At 42.8% G+C, this 17,788-nt stretch overlaps 1 protein-coding gene across 1 annotated transcript in view; it reads left to right on the top strand.

Annotated features, from left to right (window-relative positions):
* The first annotated feature begins 1,966 nt into the window (after positions 1-1,966).
* Positions 1,967-17,788, top strand: part of DNAJC7 (DnaJ heat shock protein family (Hsp40) member C7) — a 31,493-nt gene continuing 15,671 nt past the window's right edge. The window contains exons 1-5 of the mRNA XM_004434471.3: positions 1,967-2,128; positions 14,465-14,553; positions 15,271-15,395; positions 15,784-15,897; positions 16,564-16,638. Coding sequence (XP_004434528.1) covers positions 2,052-2,128; positions 14,465-14,553; positions 15,271-15,395; positions 15,784-15,897; positions 16,564-16,638 — 480 coding nt within the window. The 5' untranslated portion in view covers positions 1,967-2,051. The remainder of the gene's footprint in view (positions 2,129-14,464; positions 14,554-15,270; positions 15,396-15,783; positions 15,898-16,563; positions 16,639-17,788) is intronic.

Genomic DNA, 17,788 nt, shown 5'->3' with positions numbered 1-17,788 from the left:
GAGAAATGAGACTGGGGGCCAGTTAGGAGATTTTGGTAGTATTCCAAGTTTTTAAAAAATGACGGGAACCTGAAATGGGATGGAAAGGTGATAGATTTGGGAGACATTTGGTAGGAGAATCAACAAGACTTGGTGTTAAGTTAGGAGTCAGGAGTGAGACGGAGGAGTTCATGATGTTTCCCATCTTTCTCACTTGGTGACCAGGTGAATGGTGACCAGTTCAACAAGATAGGGAATTCAGGAAAAGAGAATCAAGTACAGCATTTGTTTTTTCAGTTGTTGAGGGGTGGGGAGAGAATGACAAATTCAATTTAAATATGTTAAGCTTGGGGCCGGCCAAGTGGTGGTTAAGTTCACGAGCTCCGCTTTGGCAGCCCAGAGTTTGCGGGTTCAGATCCCGGGCATGGACCTATGCACCGCTTATCAAGCCATGCTGTGGCAGGTGTCCCACATATAAATAGACGGAGATAGCACAGCTCTTAGCTCAGGGCCACTCTTCCTCAAGAAAAAGAGGAGGATTGGCAACAGATGTTAGCTCAGGGCTAATCTTCCTCACCAAAAAATAAAAAAATATGTTAAGCCTTGAGGATTTGTGAAACATCCAAGAGATATCCGGTAGATAGTTGGATATACAAATCTGGAACTCAGAAGAGAGGTCTAGGTTGGAGACATCAACAGAGCTGAGAGTCAACGACAGATCAAGTTAAAGCTGTGAGAGTAGATGAGTTGGCATAGATGCAGGGAACACAAAGTGGGAAGATGGTGCAAGACTGCCTCCCGCATGAGGCTATGGACTGGGAGCCATTGGCAGGCAGGGCAGGTGGTCTGTGAGTCTGTGCCCTCCTAATTAAAGCAGGGAGAGTGGGCACTTTGGGAGGGCTATTGAATGATTAGCTGGATGGATGATCTCTCTTCCAACCCACTGAGCCTCTCCCATCCTCCCCTACTCAGGCATGGGTGTGGATTCCCCTCCCTTAGCACTGTGATAGGCAGTGACCATACAAGCAGCCTATGGACAAGGGCACACACTATTTTACTGGAGGAATAGAGTAGATCCTTTTTAAGTGCCCACGCCTTCTTATTTTAGTTTTCCTTAGCTTAAAAATTTTAACCTCAAATTCCCCCAATTTAACCTCAGAAAACCCCAATTTAATTCAGGTCCACAAATATTGCTTTGGGTGAGGGAAGTACTACAAAAACGATTAGGCAGCGTCCTTGCCCTCTGAGTTCCCAATCCAGACTGCATTCGGCAAGACAAGCGCGCTGAGCAGCGAGTTTATCTGAGGGGTGGGGGTACGGGGGACACTGGGCCAGGGAGCTCACCCCGGGAGCTGCCTTATAAACTCCAGGGCAGGGTCTGGGGCGTGCCACCCTCCCTAGCCTTAATGCTGAGATGGCACTCCTAGCCGGCTGACATGAAAGCAGCCTCGTAAAAGGGTCAGCGTCATTAGAGTCATGAACCAGTTGACGCTTGCAGATCCGGAGGGGATGAAAGGCGCGGGGTGAAGACGCCCTGCGTTTCCCTGGCTTGGTTGGGCAGGGCTTCCAGGGGCCGATGAACGCTGGGGAACCGGGCTCAAAGTGTCTCTTCTTGCCTTTCCCAGAAGGAAGCTGTGGACACACTCCAAGGTCGGGAAGGTAGTAGAGGGTGCTCGTTCCCTCCACAGTCCTGGGTCACTGGGTTCCCACCCAGCTCAGGCTTTCCGGAGGGTTACAGGAGACTCTCTAGGATTGGAGGTTGCTATGGCAACGAGGCTCTTGAAATACTGAGGGAAGCCAAAACCTAGAGAGGCTAGACGCTCCTATTCCGACCCAAGGGTACAGTGGCGCCCCCTACGCACAGGAATCGTGCCTGGGTCCCCGCCCCGGGGCGGAGACCACCGTGGACCTCCGGGGGCGGAAGGCCGCTCTGGCCCCAAGTAGAGCCTCTCGCTGGTAGACGGGCTCGAGGGAGCCCCTCTGGGCGCAGCGCCGCCGAGCTGCTCGATGCTCCGACCGGAAGTGCTCTTCACCGCCTGCCTCCCACTCGGCTCTCTGGTCCCGGCGGTAAGATGGCGGCTGCCGCTGGGTGCGATGTGGTAATGGCGGCGACCGAGCCAGAGCTGCTCTACGACGAAGAAGCGAAGAGGTAACCGGGTGACAGGGTAGTGGAAGGGACGAGCTTCTGCTCCGTGGCTCCGGGAAACCCGTCCCTGCCATGATGCAGCCCCTAGCTGTGAAGGCGATGCCCCGCCCTCCGCGTCCCCCCCATTTGAGATCGAGTCCGGATGGACCCCCTGAAGGGGCGCTCTCGGAGGTCGGCCCTCCTTCCCGCTTCCGCCTGGCCGGGGAGCTGAGGCACAGCTGTGTTCTCTAGCAGAGAGGAAGGTCGTCCTGACTGTAAAAGCCAGGTCCCTGAGGAGCTTTCAGAGGTCTGTGGCGGGGTGGGGGAGGCGGCGCGGCGACGATGACGACTGCCTTACATCGCCCCTGACCCCCGCCTTCTCTTGTTAACTTCTGTGCATTGTTGTCTGTCAGCATTTTGCATCACCAAAGCCTGTGCTGTCCTCACCCCCTTTCTTCAGTATTTATACCCCAGCGAGTCCTAGTCTGGGTCCGAGCTGATTGTATGTCTCCATTATTGACCTTGTCCTCCCTCCGCCCCCCGGTTACCCCAGAAGTCGGCGATGATAGAGAAAGAAGGAAGAGTGAGGGGCTTGTTTCGTGTCTACACGTCAAACTCCTTTTCCTCCATCCTCCTTCCTAAGATCTTCGTTCTTCCAGGACTGTTCTTTCTTAAGCAGGAAGGAGGAGGGCAACTGCTTGGGCGCTGTTGGCACTGCTGGGCAGCCGCAGTGGCTCGAGTTTGCCAGTCCGGACTAGCCAGGGGAGCTGCTGAGTGAGTGATTTTCGAGAACGCTCTGGATTCTGGCTACAGCTAAGGCAGGTTGTTGGACGTAGGGTTGGAACACAGTTGTGGGTAGTCATACTTGTCATAATCCTGAAGCAGAATTAACGAAAAGGTTCTGGAAATTTGGAGCCCTTTCTTTATCAACTGCAGATTAGTTGACTACAGTTCCCTCAGTCTCCTTCCCACATATTTCGTATCATTATAGCAAGCCCATTATGGCTTCAGTCTGGGTGATTTGAGGTGGCGATGTAAATTAGTTCATGAGAACTGAAATCAGGATTCTGAGATTTTTTACTGTCCAAGTTAGAAACCTAAGAGGTACTCAGTGAGGCAGAATGAATGGTTATCCAGCTTAAGGGTAGTTACTGCAGCCAGTGTTCCAAGTTCCTGACCTGTTGGGAGCTGAGAGGCTTGACAACATGTAGTAGTAGGTCCCTGGGATGTCAGAGAAGTCAGGATGTCAGAGTCTAGTCTCTCTGTGTTTTTAGTATTGAGTTTTCACATCGTTCCTAGTTCTTTACAGGTATTTAGAATTAAGCATCCTCAGCATCGTTAAGGAACTGCAAAATAAGAAACCAAGAGTTCAACACAGCTTAAATTAATTGTAAGGATCTACTTTGGGAAGAGTTCAGTGGTTCTTTGTGCTATAAATAGAGACTTGGGCTATATGTAATTAAAAAAAAAACTCATCTTAATCATTGTAAATCTCTGATGTAGGACTGTCTCTAATTTGTTTCACTTCAAAGCCTCCTATCTAAAGTAAGTCTTTTTCCTTAAAAAAAAAAAAAAATTACAGCCTTAGAGGGTATTCTATCATAAAACTGTAGTAAATGAGCCTAAAGATAGATTAAAACACATAAAACAGGTGATGTTGTAATGTGAGCACGTTACACAAAAACATATGGTATTTGGTAGCAGTTTAACAAAATAGGAGAGGGCCGGCCCTGTGGCTTAGCGGTTAAGTGCGCGCGCTCCGCTGCTGGCGGCCCGGGCACGCACTGAGGCACCGCTCCTCCGGCTATGCTTGAGGCCGCGTCCCACATACAGCAACTAGAATGGATGTGCAGCTACGACAAACAACTATCTACTGGGGCTTTGGGGGGGAGAAAATAAATAAAATCTTAACAAAATAGGAGAGGATGTTGACTTATGTTTTCTTTTTTGTGAGGAAGATCAGCCCTGAGCTAACATCCATGCTAATCCTCCTCTTTTTGCTGAGGAAGACTGGCCCTGAGCTAACATCTATTGCCAATCTTCCTCTTTTTTTTTCCCCAAAGCCCCAGTAGATAGTTGTATGTCATAGTTGCACATCCTCCTAGTTGCTGTATGTGGGACGTGGCCTCAGCATGGCCGGAGAAGCGGTGCGTGGGTGCGCGCCCGGGGTTCCGAACCCGGGCCGCCAGTAGCGGAGTGGGCGCACTTAACCGCTAAGCCACGGGGCCGACCCTTGACTTATGTTAACTGCCTTATTTCATAGAATTTAAGATGTCATTGTAAAATGCACAATTTTTAATCTACCACTAAGAAAAAATAACTAAATTTAACTGAAAAAATGCTTTCTTACCAAATAGACTTACATGTTATACATATTTATACGGATATCTTTTAGACATAATAAAACAGATGTTTATTATATACCACTTAGGTGTGAGCAAATCAAAAGGAAAATATAGTGAAATAAAAAAAATCAGTTTGACTTTCTGCCATATAAGGCATCCTTAGGAGGGTAAACATTGAGATCCATTACTAAGAAAAAGCTTTGTTTACCTATGGATTTCCAGTGCTGAAAATGGAGTGGGGATTTAGAAGATTTGGAGGAAGGTTGTTTTACATTTTACACATATCCTGGAATCCTCCTGTGTAGGCATAGCAAAGGGCAGGGATAGGAACTCCTTTACAAGTGCCCTTTACTATCTGGCTTGGTTAGTCATTTGACCAAGTTTCTGTCTCTCGTTACAGTCTGATTACCAGTTCATCTGGGGACACGGAAGTTGATGGGTCTCTTGGGTTGTTTTTGTGAAGTCCAGCCTGGAGTCCTTCCTTCCTTGCATCTTGGCTCAAGGACATCCTGCTGCTGCTGCTAAATTTTTACTGTCCCACAGGAGGCAAAATGAGAGAAGCTTGCAAGACCCTGGACCTCGTGGTTGCAGCATTTTAAATAGCTACATGTTTCATTTTCTTAGCTTTAGTGTCTCTAGAGAGAAAAGAAATGGACTTCAATTTTTTTGCCTGTCACTTTGACAAAGTTCTTTTCCCCCCATAGCAGCTGAGAGGTTAAAATAAAAGATATGTTAGTTGGCACTCCAAAATAGATCAGGGGTCTGTATATGAAGATGATTTATTTTTCTTTGCCCACCAGAACGGATAAAGCTACTTGGGAGCCAGAGAGGTAAATTTCAGAAGTAATGAATTTCAGCTAATTTAAGGCCTTAAATTTTCCTGGGAAGTTGCTGATTGCTTTACCTGATATATGAATACTTGTCTTGAGTGAAGGCTCTCTGGTCACATTTCCTGGGCTAGAGAGCAGCTTGGTGTCCATAGGTAGTCTTTGTTATGGTAAAATTGAAGGATTTCAAGTTGTTCATCAATAGAAGAAACACTTCTCTGTCCTAGCATATACTCACTGGCATGACTGGACAGTGAGGCCTGAAAGAACAGGAACCAGGACATCCTTACCTGATTTCTTGAGCTGATAATCTTAACTTGTTTGTATCTGTTTTCCTGATGGACGCAAGCAAGAACAATTATTAGGGCGTTTCTTAGTACCTAGCTGTTATAAACTCTTTGTGGATTTTGCCTTTTATTTCTCTATCCCTATTGTTGGTGGGAAGCACTCAACCCTGAATCCATATCCCAGGGTCTGCTGTAGTTGCTGTGTGTTTCCTGCAGCTTCTTGGAACGTTTTGGAGTTCGTAGCCGTAACTGAAGAGCTTGTGGGGATGCGTGTCCCCTGTCTTATTCCTCACCCTGTTTTAAATTCTTAGGAATTTGTAGCCCTAAACTTGCTCTTAAAGTTCCAGGGCAGGCAACTAGCCATTCAATAAGCCTGCAAGCTGAATGGGTATTTATCTTTGATCTTGAGCCCAAATCAGCGAGAAACACTGCTCTCAGCCTTCATTTTCTTTTTCTTTTTTTTTTTAAATTAATTTTTTTTATTGCGGTAACATTGGTTTGTAACATTGTATAAATTTCAGGCTTACATCATTATACTTTTATTTCTGCATTGATTACATCATGTTCACCACCCAAATACTAATTACAATCCATCACCACACACATGTGCCTAATCATCCCTTTCGTCCTCCCTCCTCTCCTCTCCCCTCTGGTAACCACCAATCCAATCTCTTGTCTCTATGTGTTTGTTTGTTGTTTTTATTTTCTACTTACAAGTGAGATCATACAGTATTTGACTTTCTCCCTGACTTACTTTGCTTAGCATAATACCCTCGATGTCCATCCATGTTGTCACAAATGGCTGGATTTCATCGTTTCTTATGGCTGAGTAGTATTCCATCGTGTATATATACTGCATCTTGCTCATCCATTCGTCCCTTGATAGGCATTTAGGTTGCTTCCAAGTCTTAGCTATTGTGAATAGTGCTGCAATGAACACAGGGGTGCATGTGTCTTTACGCATTGGTGTTTTCATGTCCTTTGGATAAATACCCAGCAGTGGAATAGCTGGATCGTATGGTAGTTCTAGCCTTAATTTTTTGAGGAATCTCCATACTGTTTTCCATAGTTCAGCATTCATTTTCATTTTGGTACACTGTAAGTATGGAGTCAGAGATGAAGAAATAGGAAATGAGTCAAATAAATCATGGATAAGGAAGAGATAAACCTAGGAATAGAGAATCCTGAGTACCAGCAAATTAATTGAATCCTGATATTAACAAGTGGCAAAATTGTTAAGTAATCATTACTGGAGCAAAGGTAGAGTACAGAGGAAGGGTCTCTCTGTTCCTTGCTGCTTTAATTCAGATCCATATGTTATCCAGAGCCAGGTAAATTGAGCAGTTTTAGTGGTGGGCCCAGTGAGTGGCAGTTGCTCTAGTGTCTAGTCCATTCCCAACGACCGGAGCTCTGATTGGCCTAAAACCCAGCCTTATTGTACATTCCAGCCAATCAGGGAATAGTTTGGTCATGAAGCCAGTGTTGTAAAAGTTTTTAAAAGTTGAGTACTGGGCATTTGCCTTTGCTTTCTTTCTCTAGGACTTTAGAAGATTGGAGAACAATGGCCAGCGGCTGCCTAGATGCCTTGTGGTCTGATGCAAAGTCCCTCTGAGAACCCATTTCTCCCTTACTCCACTAATGTTTGGTCCCCCTTCTCCAGTGCTGAGTGATGTGGAAGTTACTTAGAGGTCGTTCCAGGTATTCTTTTAAACTGTCCGAATTTCAACAGTGAGAGGAGGATTCCGAGTGCAAGTTATTCCAGTAGTCTATTCATTTTATTAGATTGACAATTTTTTTCTTCCCCAACTAGATCAAAATGCCAGTTCCTATGTTTTACCTCACCATTGGCAGGGGTGAGGCTTTTGCGAATGGTAATAGGAGGAGGAGTATTTGACTTTCAAAGTCTGATTCTGAGACCTACTATTCTATTGGCATGTGACTTAAAGTGTGTGTGAGGAGGCCACACTGTCATAAGCAAAGTGTTAACCATCTCTTCTAATTCTAGTATTAAACTTTTGGGGAGAGTATGTGAGGCAAGCAGGACCTCTCTTATTCTTGGAGTTTCTGTCGTGAGAGTTCTTCCTCGTACAGCTTGCTCTGAGATAGTCAGCCATCTGTTGAACTAAGGACCCAGGAGAACTAGGGAGGCAAAATACCAATTGACAATCCAAACTCCCCACTCTGAGGTTTTCCCCTCAAAAAAAAACTCAGAAAGCAGCCTTTTTCTTATTATAGTTCCTCAGTTCTAGATTTTTGACGGGTGCTAGTGTCCTCATGAGGGTAGTGGGAGATTTCACAAAATGGGGAACCAAGGGATAGAAAATGGTGAGTTTAGGGATATATTATGAAAACAAGCCTCTGGCTCATGCTGAAAAGCTAGGGACTGGTGTTTCAGAGTGGCTTCAGGGAAGCTTGTTTCTCAGAAGCATCTTTATGGCTGGGTGTCCTCTCCCCAGTGGTAAAGGAAGGTCAGGTAGATGGTAGATAACACAGATTATGACATCTCCCATTTAAGGAACTAGCATAATTTTATAACTCACAGTTGAAGCAGCTGTTTCCATGTGAATATCCTTCTGCCTGCAGTGATGGGATTTCCAGCTGAATGGATTGATTTTTTTTCTCCATTGAATAAGACCTAGCCAATTCCAGCATGCTGTCTGGTGTCCTTCCCTCCTCAAGCAGTAGAGAGTGCTACTGCCTTGTGTAGACTCTATCTGTGACTCCACTTGGTGCCTCTCGGTCCCCTGTAGCTCTGCCCCTGTTGAGCTTCCCCTTGAATGTCCAGACAGAGAACAATTTGAACTGGTATGTTAGTAAGTTTTCTTCATCTTCCCCACCTTCCCTCTTTTTGGGGAGAGGGCAGATGCTTCAGTTGTGCATTAAAGTGAAAGCAGAAGCTATTCTATAGGAAATTGGATAAAAGAAGCTGGGTAGCCCACCTGTACCAATAGGTAGCAGTTGGATAGAGCCCACCTCTGTTTTCTCTGGACCATTATGAAGCCTTTATTTGCACTCAGCTAAGTGCCTTGCATTTAGCAAGCACTCAATCTGTGGAATTGTTCCAAGTAATATATGGCGTCCACCTATCTACGTGAAACTTAAATTGTTGTTTCACCCCTAGATTAGTTAGAAGATAAAAAAGAAAGAAAGAGAATAATATGTATCTGGTAAAACGGAGTAAAAGTTAGCCTCCTAGGCTCCTTTTACTGGATTCTCACATGAAAGTCAGAGAGAGTACAACATGAAACAGGCCTCACCACATGCCTTTGGGGACAAGAGGTCTCAGACTGTGGGAAGGAGGAAGGAATTTTTACTCTGAGACTGGCCAAGATCCCATAAATTCTAAAGGGTGGAGGACATTTCTAGATCAACGGGCAACAAGTAAATTTGACTGAATAAAAGAAATGGGTGCAGCAATCATAAAGTAAGGGTGACGTTTTGGAAGTAGTAAATATAGTAGGAATGCAGGGAGGGTATTTGACTCATTGGCAGTATAAAGTATTATTGTTAATAGCCTGAGGGTAAAAAAAGGAACGATTTATTTTTCTAAAGTTCTTCCTGCCAATAAAATTAGTCTCCAAAATCAGAGGCTCCTAATCACTCCTCTGCTCTAACAAAAGAAATCATTTTATCCTGATTTGTAATTTTAGCAAAGTTTCATGATTTTTCTTCCACTTCAGAAGTAGCAAAATGTATTAAGAAAACAAAAAAAAGACCTCCTTCAAGCTGCTGCATCTGTTTAGATTTAAACTATTAATGCTATTGGAAGAGCTGAACTTTATTAAAAATATATTATTCTAGCCAAATACTTGAAATAAGTAAAAGCAGTGTGGTATGTATTTCATCATAAAAAACCTAATCAGCATTTCCTAGGTTACAAATGTTGCAGAATAGTAAACCCATGCCGGTCTTTATTTTTCATGCACTGAGGTAGAATAAATCTTAAAATGATACTGTACAAACGATGCAGCATCTCGTCCATATTTTAATAATCTACAAATATGTGATATGCGAAGCAGTTCCAGAGAGAACACAGCTGTGTTGACGATGTTTTAAAAACTACCGCCCAGTGAGGCCTGCATTAGTGAAAGCTGACTCAAGTTTTTGAATACCTCTTTAATTGCTAAAAGATAGACTAGTTGGACTAAGGCAAAGGTCTTGCTTAAGTGTACAACTTGGAAGTTTTTAGAGAGAAAGTGGAAATTTTTATAGGACATCTAATTTGGGGCACATTGCAATATCAGCTGTGGTGTTTTAATGTGTTTTTGATTTAGTTGAGCTGTAGATGTGCAAAGTTGGCTGGTGATCTTAAGCCCAGGTTGTCTGATATGGTCACGTGATGCTAAGACCTGTGTAATACTGAGTGATTCCCTTGGCAGTGTTTGTTGCTGGAATTAGCATCTGTGATGAATGAGTGCTAAATTGGGAGAGAGGGAATGTAACTGCATGATCAGAGGATAAATAGATTTTTAACACACATGTAGTGTAGTGTAGTGTAGAAGAGCAGGTTTTCAGGGCAGTTTTCTGATTGATGTTATTTCTGAAAAATAAAGACATTTTAAAATAGCAAAGCAGACCAAGAGTGGAATATATTCTCCTTACTTCTATCTGTCTGAGGGAAGGCTGGCCCCAGCCCTCCAGTGCTGACCCTGTTGTGGGACACCTTCCCATCCTGCATCCAAAGAGGACAGAGTTTTTTGAAAACATTTCAGGAGCTGTTTTCACAAGAATTTGTTGCTGGCTGTTAAAGTGAAAGGGCTGGTTTGGTGGAGGTAGAGTCATTCCCAGCATCTCTTGGTAAGTCAGAGAGGTGAAGCTTATTCTGTTTAGAGTTGACCCAAGGATTGGGTGGGGAACTAGATGAATTAGTTCTAATCTAAAAACCTCGACACTAACAGGATCTAGTGGAAAATACATAGGACTCTAGGAGTTAGGACACCTGTGCAGCCACCTTGGGTACCTCACCGGCTCTTCCTGTGTTGAAGGACGCGTATCACCATAACCACTTCAGAAGGCCATTGCGAAGATCTTCAGAGGAAATGCTTTGAAAGTCTAAAAAAGCACTAGAGATATAGTGTAGCTGTTAATAGCACCATCAGGTCAGTCATGGCCAAATCTATATTTTGCTGTGGTATTATATTTCAGGGTTTAGTCTGAATTTTATTTTGAATCATAGAAAAGAATCTGTTGTTTAGTCTGTTTTGGAATTCTTTCTTTTTTTTAGACAGTCCAGGTGAACCCAGTTAATCCTAATTCTTCCTTTCTCAGTACTGATGTGTTTTAGTAGGTACATGTTATAACCTCACTTGGTTGTCAGATGAATTGACCCTGGCAGTGAGTGGAGTGACAGATGCCACCACCAGATTGTCCTCAATTCCAGTGTTAACCGGCTCTTCTCCTTTTCCAGTCTCACGCCTTTGACATCTCATCCTTCAGTCCCTTTGCTGTAAGAGCAACTTGAACAAGCTTCAGCCCTTTCTCAGACTCCCAGGGCAGGACTTGAATGGATTTGACCCTGGAATTGTTACTGATGCAGCCTTGTTCAGTTCTTGCTGCTGCCATGCTGGATTCCAAAGATCCGCTCTTTCCTCGGCTGGTCTCTCAGGGTCAGGCCCGTTGGTTAAAGCTTGTCTTGTATCTGGTGGGAAGGTTCACAATGAAGGCGGGACTCCACTTTGAGTGTTGGGCCTGGAGGCAAAAATAAGCATTCAGTCTAAAAGCACTAAGTGCCCATTGTTTGGGCAGCTGTTAATCAACCATGTTTCTATGAAAATAAGTCCTTTTCATGAGGCAATTGTGTGGGAATAGCTAATTCTGGCCTGATGCTGTGCAGTGTGAGGTTAAAAACGTGGTAACTTGTCACAACACAATTCTTCTTGTTCTTTCTGCTGTGGGCTGACTCTACATTACTTGCTTTGTTTGCTCTAGAATGGAATCTACTCACCATTTACTAAATGAAATGCATTTCTTGGGGGAGGCAAAGTCCATTTCACTAGGTCTTGCATCTTAAAGAGAAAGGAGCCCTGCTCTCTCTCTGACTAATTGTTAGGAATGTCATTTAGCTTGTTTAAATCCAGATTGCAGTTCTTGAGTTGGATTTTCTACTCTCGGGCTGTTTTGTGCCTTAGTTTATTTATTTATTTATTTTTTTGTGAGGAAGACTAGCCCTGAGCTAACATCCATTGCCAATCCTCCTCTTTTTGCTGAAGATTGGCCCTGGGCTAACATCTGTGCCCATCTTCCTCTACTTTATGTGGGACGCTGCCACAGCATGGCTTGACAAGCGGTGTGTCAGTGCGTGCCTGGGATCTGAACCTGCAAACCACGGGCCACCGCAGCGGAGCACGCGCATTTAACAGCTGTGCCGCCAGGCCGGCCCCTGTGCCTTAGTTTAAATAAATTCGTATTCATTACCCATATCTTGTTCCTAGCAATACAGATTAATTTTTAAAGTCTTAGGCAAAGGTAGAGTTGAGCATCAGAAAGCTTACTTACCATAGTACAGAAGCTTTGGAATCTGACAGGTGTGAGTTGACATCCTGACCTTGAGCCAGTTTTTAACTTCTAAGCCTTAATTTCCTCCTTTGAAAAATGGTAATAATGAAACTCACCTGATAAGAAGATAATGCATGGAAAGTACCTGGCCTCCATAATTATTACTAATCTTCCACAGAAATCATCGTTTGCATTTTTACTAGAAGCCAATGCTGAACTTACTCACCTCCATGGGAGTTAGTGTTTCCTGAAAGAAAGGGCACTTCTCAGTAGCTCTATACATTGTTTCACCTTTGACTCACAAGCCTTACACTGCTGACACAACATCTGTCCAAGTGCCTCGATGCCTTTGGTTTTCCTCAAGATTTTGTATATTCTTAGCCTCTAGCCAACTGAAGAGACAGCTAGATCTTCTCGGGTACAGTTGGGACCTACTGTTTCCTTTGAATTTTCTACTCCATTTCTTTACAGGAATTAAACTCAACTTCTAAAATCCAGTTTTGGGGAAGTCCTTTCTTCAAATCTCTTGGCATATCTACTCTTAAAGGATAGGTTCCTCATAGTTTTTATAATGCCTTGCTTAATTTAGAGTTATAGGATGGTGTACACCATGTAGAAAGATTGCAGTTGGTCTCATAAGTCTTGCAGTTGAGGGATTCTTCTTGAGGACTTTTAATAGCAGATGGTCTATTTACAGCATTCTGACAGCTGGTATAATAAAATTACTCAAGCAGATTTCTATCCATCACAGTTCAAATCTGTCAAATGGGTCATTTCCCATTTTCCTTCTCCTTTCTTCCAGCAGCCTTTTCATGTTAGTAAGGCTTGCCAGGACAGTGATGGAGAACAATGGAAAGGGAGATCGCCTAAATAAAAGGAGGGCGGTTTTGCCGGTTTGTAGTTTAAAATATGTAAGTAAATAAATCACAAATCTCCCCAGTGCTGATGTCCGTAGAATCAAGCTGTAAACTCCCATACCATTGGCAAGGTTAAGAACTATGTACTTTTGTCCTCACTTCAGGGAACCCTTGAACTGGGTTCTCATTTGCATGTGTGGAAGAAAGGAAAAGAAACAAAGATTCTTCCTTATAACAAATATATGTTGCAGTATTCATTTTGGTAGAGAATTATATTTGTCACTCAAGCTGGTCAGAAGAATGATTTGGGGTATCTTTGATAGAAGTTACTAGTTTGTTGTTCTTTTAAAACATTGTCTGATTAAAACATGTCTGATTTGATTCTAGTTCTTTGGTCAGGAATATAATTCCCAATTATATAACATTATTCCTTTTGGAAAATACAATTTGTCGAATGGCACAGCTTCGAAAAATGGATCTTGGGGTAGGCCAAAAATTCTGATATTACCCACTTGGTTGTTATACAGGGTACTACAGGGATGGTAGAGGAGGCAGTAAGTACCCACCTAGATGTGATGGGCAGAGGGAACACCAGTAGATGGGTACTTCTTAGAGCATGGCACTGGCAGCCTACACCTTGTATGTCCCTGTCATCCAAGTTCTCAGTCTCTGCTGTCACTCAACTCTGTCCTTCATCTTAAACACCAATATGCTATGCTTTTAACTCCTTTGCCTCCTGCTTTTGCTCTGCTTGTCCTTCCAGTGACAAGTGCAGGAGCCACTTTTCAAGAAAATAAATCATCAAAACTCTTAAGAATGTGACCCATTTCACACTGAGAAATCAGTTGCCCCTGAAGGGAATTACCTGTAGCTGATTTTTTGTAAGTTTGCTAAAGTGGCAGCAGTTGTGCAACAGTGGAAAGGAAATAAATATAAAGATTGGTTTCTATGAGAGAATGTCTAAATTTGCCTGTCCTAAGGGGAATGACTAGAGGCAGGAATAGCAAGGCAAGGCAGGCAACATGAGAGAGGTTTTCTTGATTTAGTTTGAATGTATCTAAGTGACAAAACGTAGCATCTGAAGAACTTGGATTCTTTCATTAGCACCTCCTTTTGGTTTTGTTTGTTTGTTGTGTGTGTGTTTGAGGAAGACCAGCCCTGAGCTAACATCTGCCAATCCTCCTCTTTTTTTCTGAGGAAGATTGGCCCTGGGCTAACATCTGTGCCCATCTTCCTCCACTTTATACGTGGGACACCTGCCACAGCATGGCTTAATAAGTGGTGCATAGGTCCACGCCTGGAATCCGAACCTGCAAACCCCAGGCCGCTGAAGTGGAGCACACGAACTTAACCACTATGCCACTGGGCCAACCCCTAGCACTTCCTTTTGGTCCATCAGCCCATCAAACAAATCTATAAATTCTTTCAAATATCACACTAACTTTCAGCTCAGTGTGCCAGGGGCTCTAGACCAAAGATTGCCCCCATGACATTACAGAGGTGGTTGCCTAGGTAAAGTAACATGATTCTCTTTCTCTTTCCTTTTCAGGGAAGCAGAATCTTTCAAGGAACAAGGAAATGCATACTATGCCAAGAAAGATTACAATGAAGCTTATAACTATTATACAAAAGCCATAGGTGAGGAGAACCTAGTGCTTATGCTGGAAAATAATTTGCCAAATATTATTATAAATAGCTCCTCTAAGAAGTAGCCTTTTGCCTGCTGGGTTGATAACTGGTACTATGTGAACTCCTTCAGGCTTAATGACTTCATGAGGAGTTACTTTTTCTAGCTCAAGTGGGTAGTTCTTTTGGCAAATTAAAGGTAATTCCGGAAATTCTAGGTGTTATGGCCAAAAGATACCCACCTAAATGAATTTCCAATTCATTTACTATCCTAGAAAATGGCCTTTGTAGATTTTATCAAGTCTTAGTTACCTCCATGCTCAGTTTGCTAGGTTATTTTAATCCCATGTCAGCATTTTTCTCACCTAATTTGCTTACAGGCTCCCCGCACCCTAACTCAACAAATGCAAATACATTTTCATATCTTATTACATAAAACACAATTCACTAAGGCAAGTATGCTGACCCCCCCAAAAGATAATCAATGTACTTTAAAGCTAAGTATAAATGATTTTTTAATAACTTGTTTTCTTTTTAAATTGGTTGCACCATTGCTGCTGTCCATTTGCACAGGTAGTCAGAAATTTGGCCGTGGCCTTTTCAAGAGAGCGTGTCAGCATTCCTATTATGGTTTGATTGCCTTGATATAGTTCTGAGGGAGATGGCCGGAGTTTTTAAAGCAATGACCCATGCTCAACTTTGTTTTACATTCTTCTGCCTTTACTCTAGATATGTGTCCTAAAAATGCTAGCTATTATGGGAATCGAGCAGCCACCTTGATGATGCTCGGAAGGTTCCGGGAAGCTCTTGGAGATGCACAGCAGTCAGTGAGGTTGGATGACAGTTTCGTCCGGGTATGTAATGGTGCTGTGTGGGGAGGACTCAGTTGCTGTGGTTGAGTTCCTCTAGCCCAAGGTGTCTCAATTTTGACACTACTGACATTTTGGGCCAGATAATTTTTTGTTGTGGGGGCCTATCTTGTGCATTGTAACATGTTTAGCAGCATCCCTGGCCTTCAACCACTAGGTATCAGTAGCACTACCTCCTTTCTCAGTTGTGACAACCAAAAATATCTCTAACATTGCTGAATGTCCCATGGCAGACAGAATCACCCCCCTTTGAGAACCCTTGCTCTGGCAATTTTCCTCCCATGTTGGTTTGTGTGGGTGTTTGTGACTGCTGTTGATTTCTCTCTGCTTGGCCAGTCATGCTCCTTTTCTTCCCTCTTTGTGCTTTTTCCAGGGACATCTACGAGAGGGCAAATGCCACCTATCTTTAGGGAATGCCATGGCGGCATGTCGCAGTTTCCAGAGAGCCCTAGAACTGGATCACAAAAATGCTCAGGCACAACAGGAGGTATCGGTCTAATCCTGTTTGTATCAAAAGAGGCAGTGTGGTATATTTGGAAAGAATGGTGATCTGAGAGTCAGAACTGAGATCTAGTCTCACTTCCGCCACTGGCCACACCTGGGTGATTGTAGGCAAGTCTCATAGACTCTGAACCTCCGCTTCCTTATCTGTAAAAGGGGTTTTGAATATGATTTACAGCTTTAGAAATCTGTGAAAATTGGAGGGTTTCTGAGATGGCTAGGGGGATAGGCAGATGCTTCAAGGAACTGATTTGAGTGAGGTTAAAGAATTTAAGTAAATTCAAATCCTGATTAAATTGCTAGCAGGCGAAACATGTTTTAATTCTATCTCCATATGTACTCAATTAACCCCTGGATGCGTTTCAGTGAGCATCTGAAAACTTCTGCTCAATCACTAACAGCACCTTACTTTTATTTTGTATATATCAAGGCATGACTCTTGTATTCCTGACTTAAAATTCAAACTGAGGGTGAAGGTTGGGCCTTAGCCTTTCTGTTAAGGAGTCCTGACTGCTTCTTCACCAACCTGGTTTGAAAAGTCTGTGGTTCTAATAATTTTGAAATAAAAAATTCATCGAGGTCTTGTTGATTTTTGTCATTGTTGAATCTACAACTTCATTAAAATTGTTCCTTATCTGATTTTCTGGTGTAGTTCAAGAATGCTAATGCAGTCATAGAATATGAGAAAATAGCAGAAACGGATTTTGAGAAGCGGGATTTTCGGAAGGTAAAGTACAACTGTGAGGAAATCTCATGTACCCTTTCTCACACAGTTCGTATTTGTGTGTGAGTGTGTGTACGTGTACGTGTGCACGATAATTAAGAGGGGCAATATGGTACAGAAGATTTAGAATAGTAAATTATCACTTCAATTTGACTTTTCTTTCTCTCTTTTTTTAAAAACTTTATAATTTTTTTTAGAACAGTTTTAAGTTCTGCAAAATTGAAAGGAGGGTAGAGAAATTTCCCGTATACCCCCTGCCCCCACATATGCATAGCCTCCTTCATTGTCAACCAGAGGTACGTTTGTTACAGTCAAATTTTTGTCAATTATGAATAAAGCTGCTATAAACATCCCTGTGCAGGTTTTTGTGTAGACATAAGTTTTCAGCTCCTTTGGGTAGATACCAATAAGTGCAACTGCTGGATCGTGTGGGTAAGAGTATGTTTAGTTTTGCAAGAAACTGCTAAACTGTTTTCCAAAGTGGCTGTACCATTTTACATTCCCACCAGCAGTGAATGAGAGTTCCTGTTGCTCCACATCTTCACCAGCATTTAAAATTTTTTTTGCTAAGTTACTTATTTTCTTAGTTACATTTGACTTTTTGATAAAAAGCAAAATGAGTTTACTTGAGTTTGTTCCTTTTTTTTGATGTAAGGTGGTATAAAAGTGTGCTGGTTAATAGAGAAAAAGCCAATTGGAATTAAATATTGGATTTGGATAATCCATTTTTATTTGAATAATGAGAGCTAATTTTAACTCCCTTATGCAAACTGGATGGAGCTATAGATCTAAAATGGAGAGAGGCCCCTTTTACGTTTTTGAATAGCGTATGTAACCTTTCATCCCTACCTTTTTGACATTGGGCCTTTCTACAAAAGCACGCTACTCTCCTTTATGGAGCTGTGTGATAGTTCATGAAAATTTATATGCCAAAAGAGTTGACAGATCTGAAACATGAGAAAGGTATAAAAGTTCTAGATATCTTTCTAGATTTTGTGGTCATGCCTCATCTGTATAATTCCTAACTCCCTTCTTTAGATGGTACCTGGAAGTAGCTTTCACTAGAGTTTCAAAAAGGGAGGTAAATAGCCCCCCAAAAGGTTAAAAACCACTGATCAGGATCAATTTTTAGGATCACTTAAAAGAAGTTTGT

The sequence above is a fragment of the Ceratotherium simum genome, chromosome 16, assembly GCF_057802395.1.
Source record: "Ceratotherium simum simum isolate JZ-2026a chromosome 16, ASM5780239v1, whole genome shotgun sequence".
Classification (NCBI taxonomy): Eukaryota; Metazoa; Chordata; class Mammalia; order Perissodactyla; family Rhinocerotidae; genus Ceratotherium; species Ceratotherium simum.
This window is presented reverse-complemented; position numbering and strand designations above follow the sequence as displayed.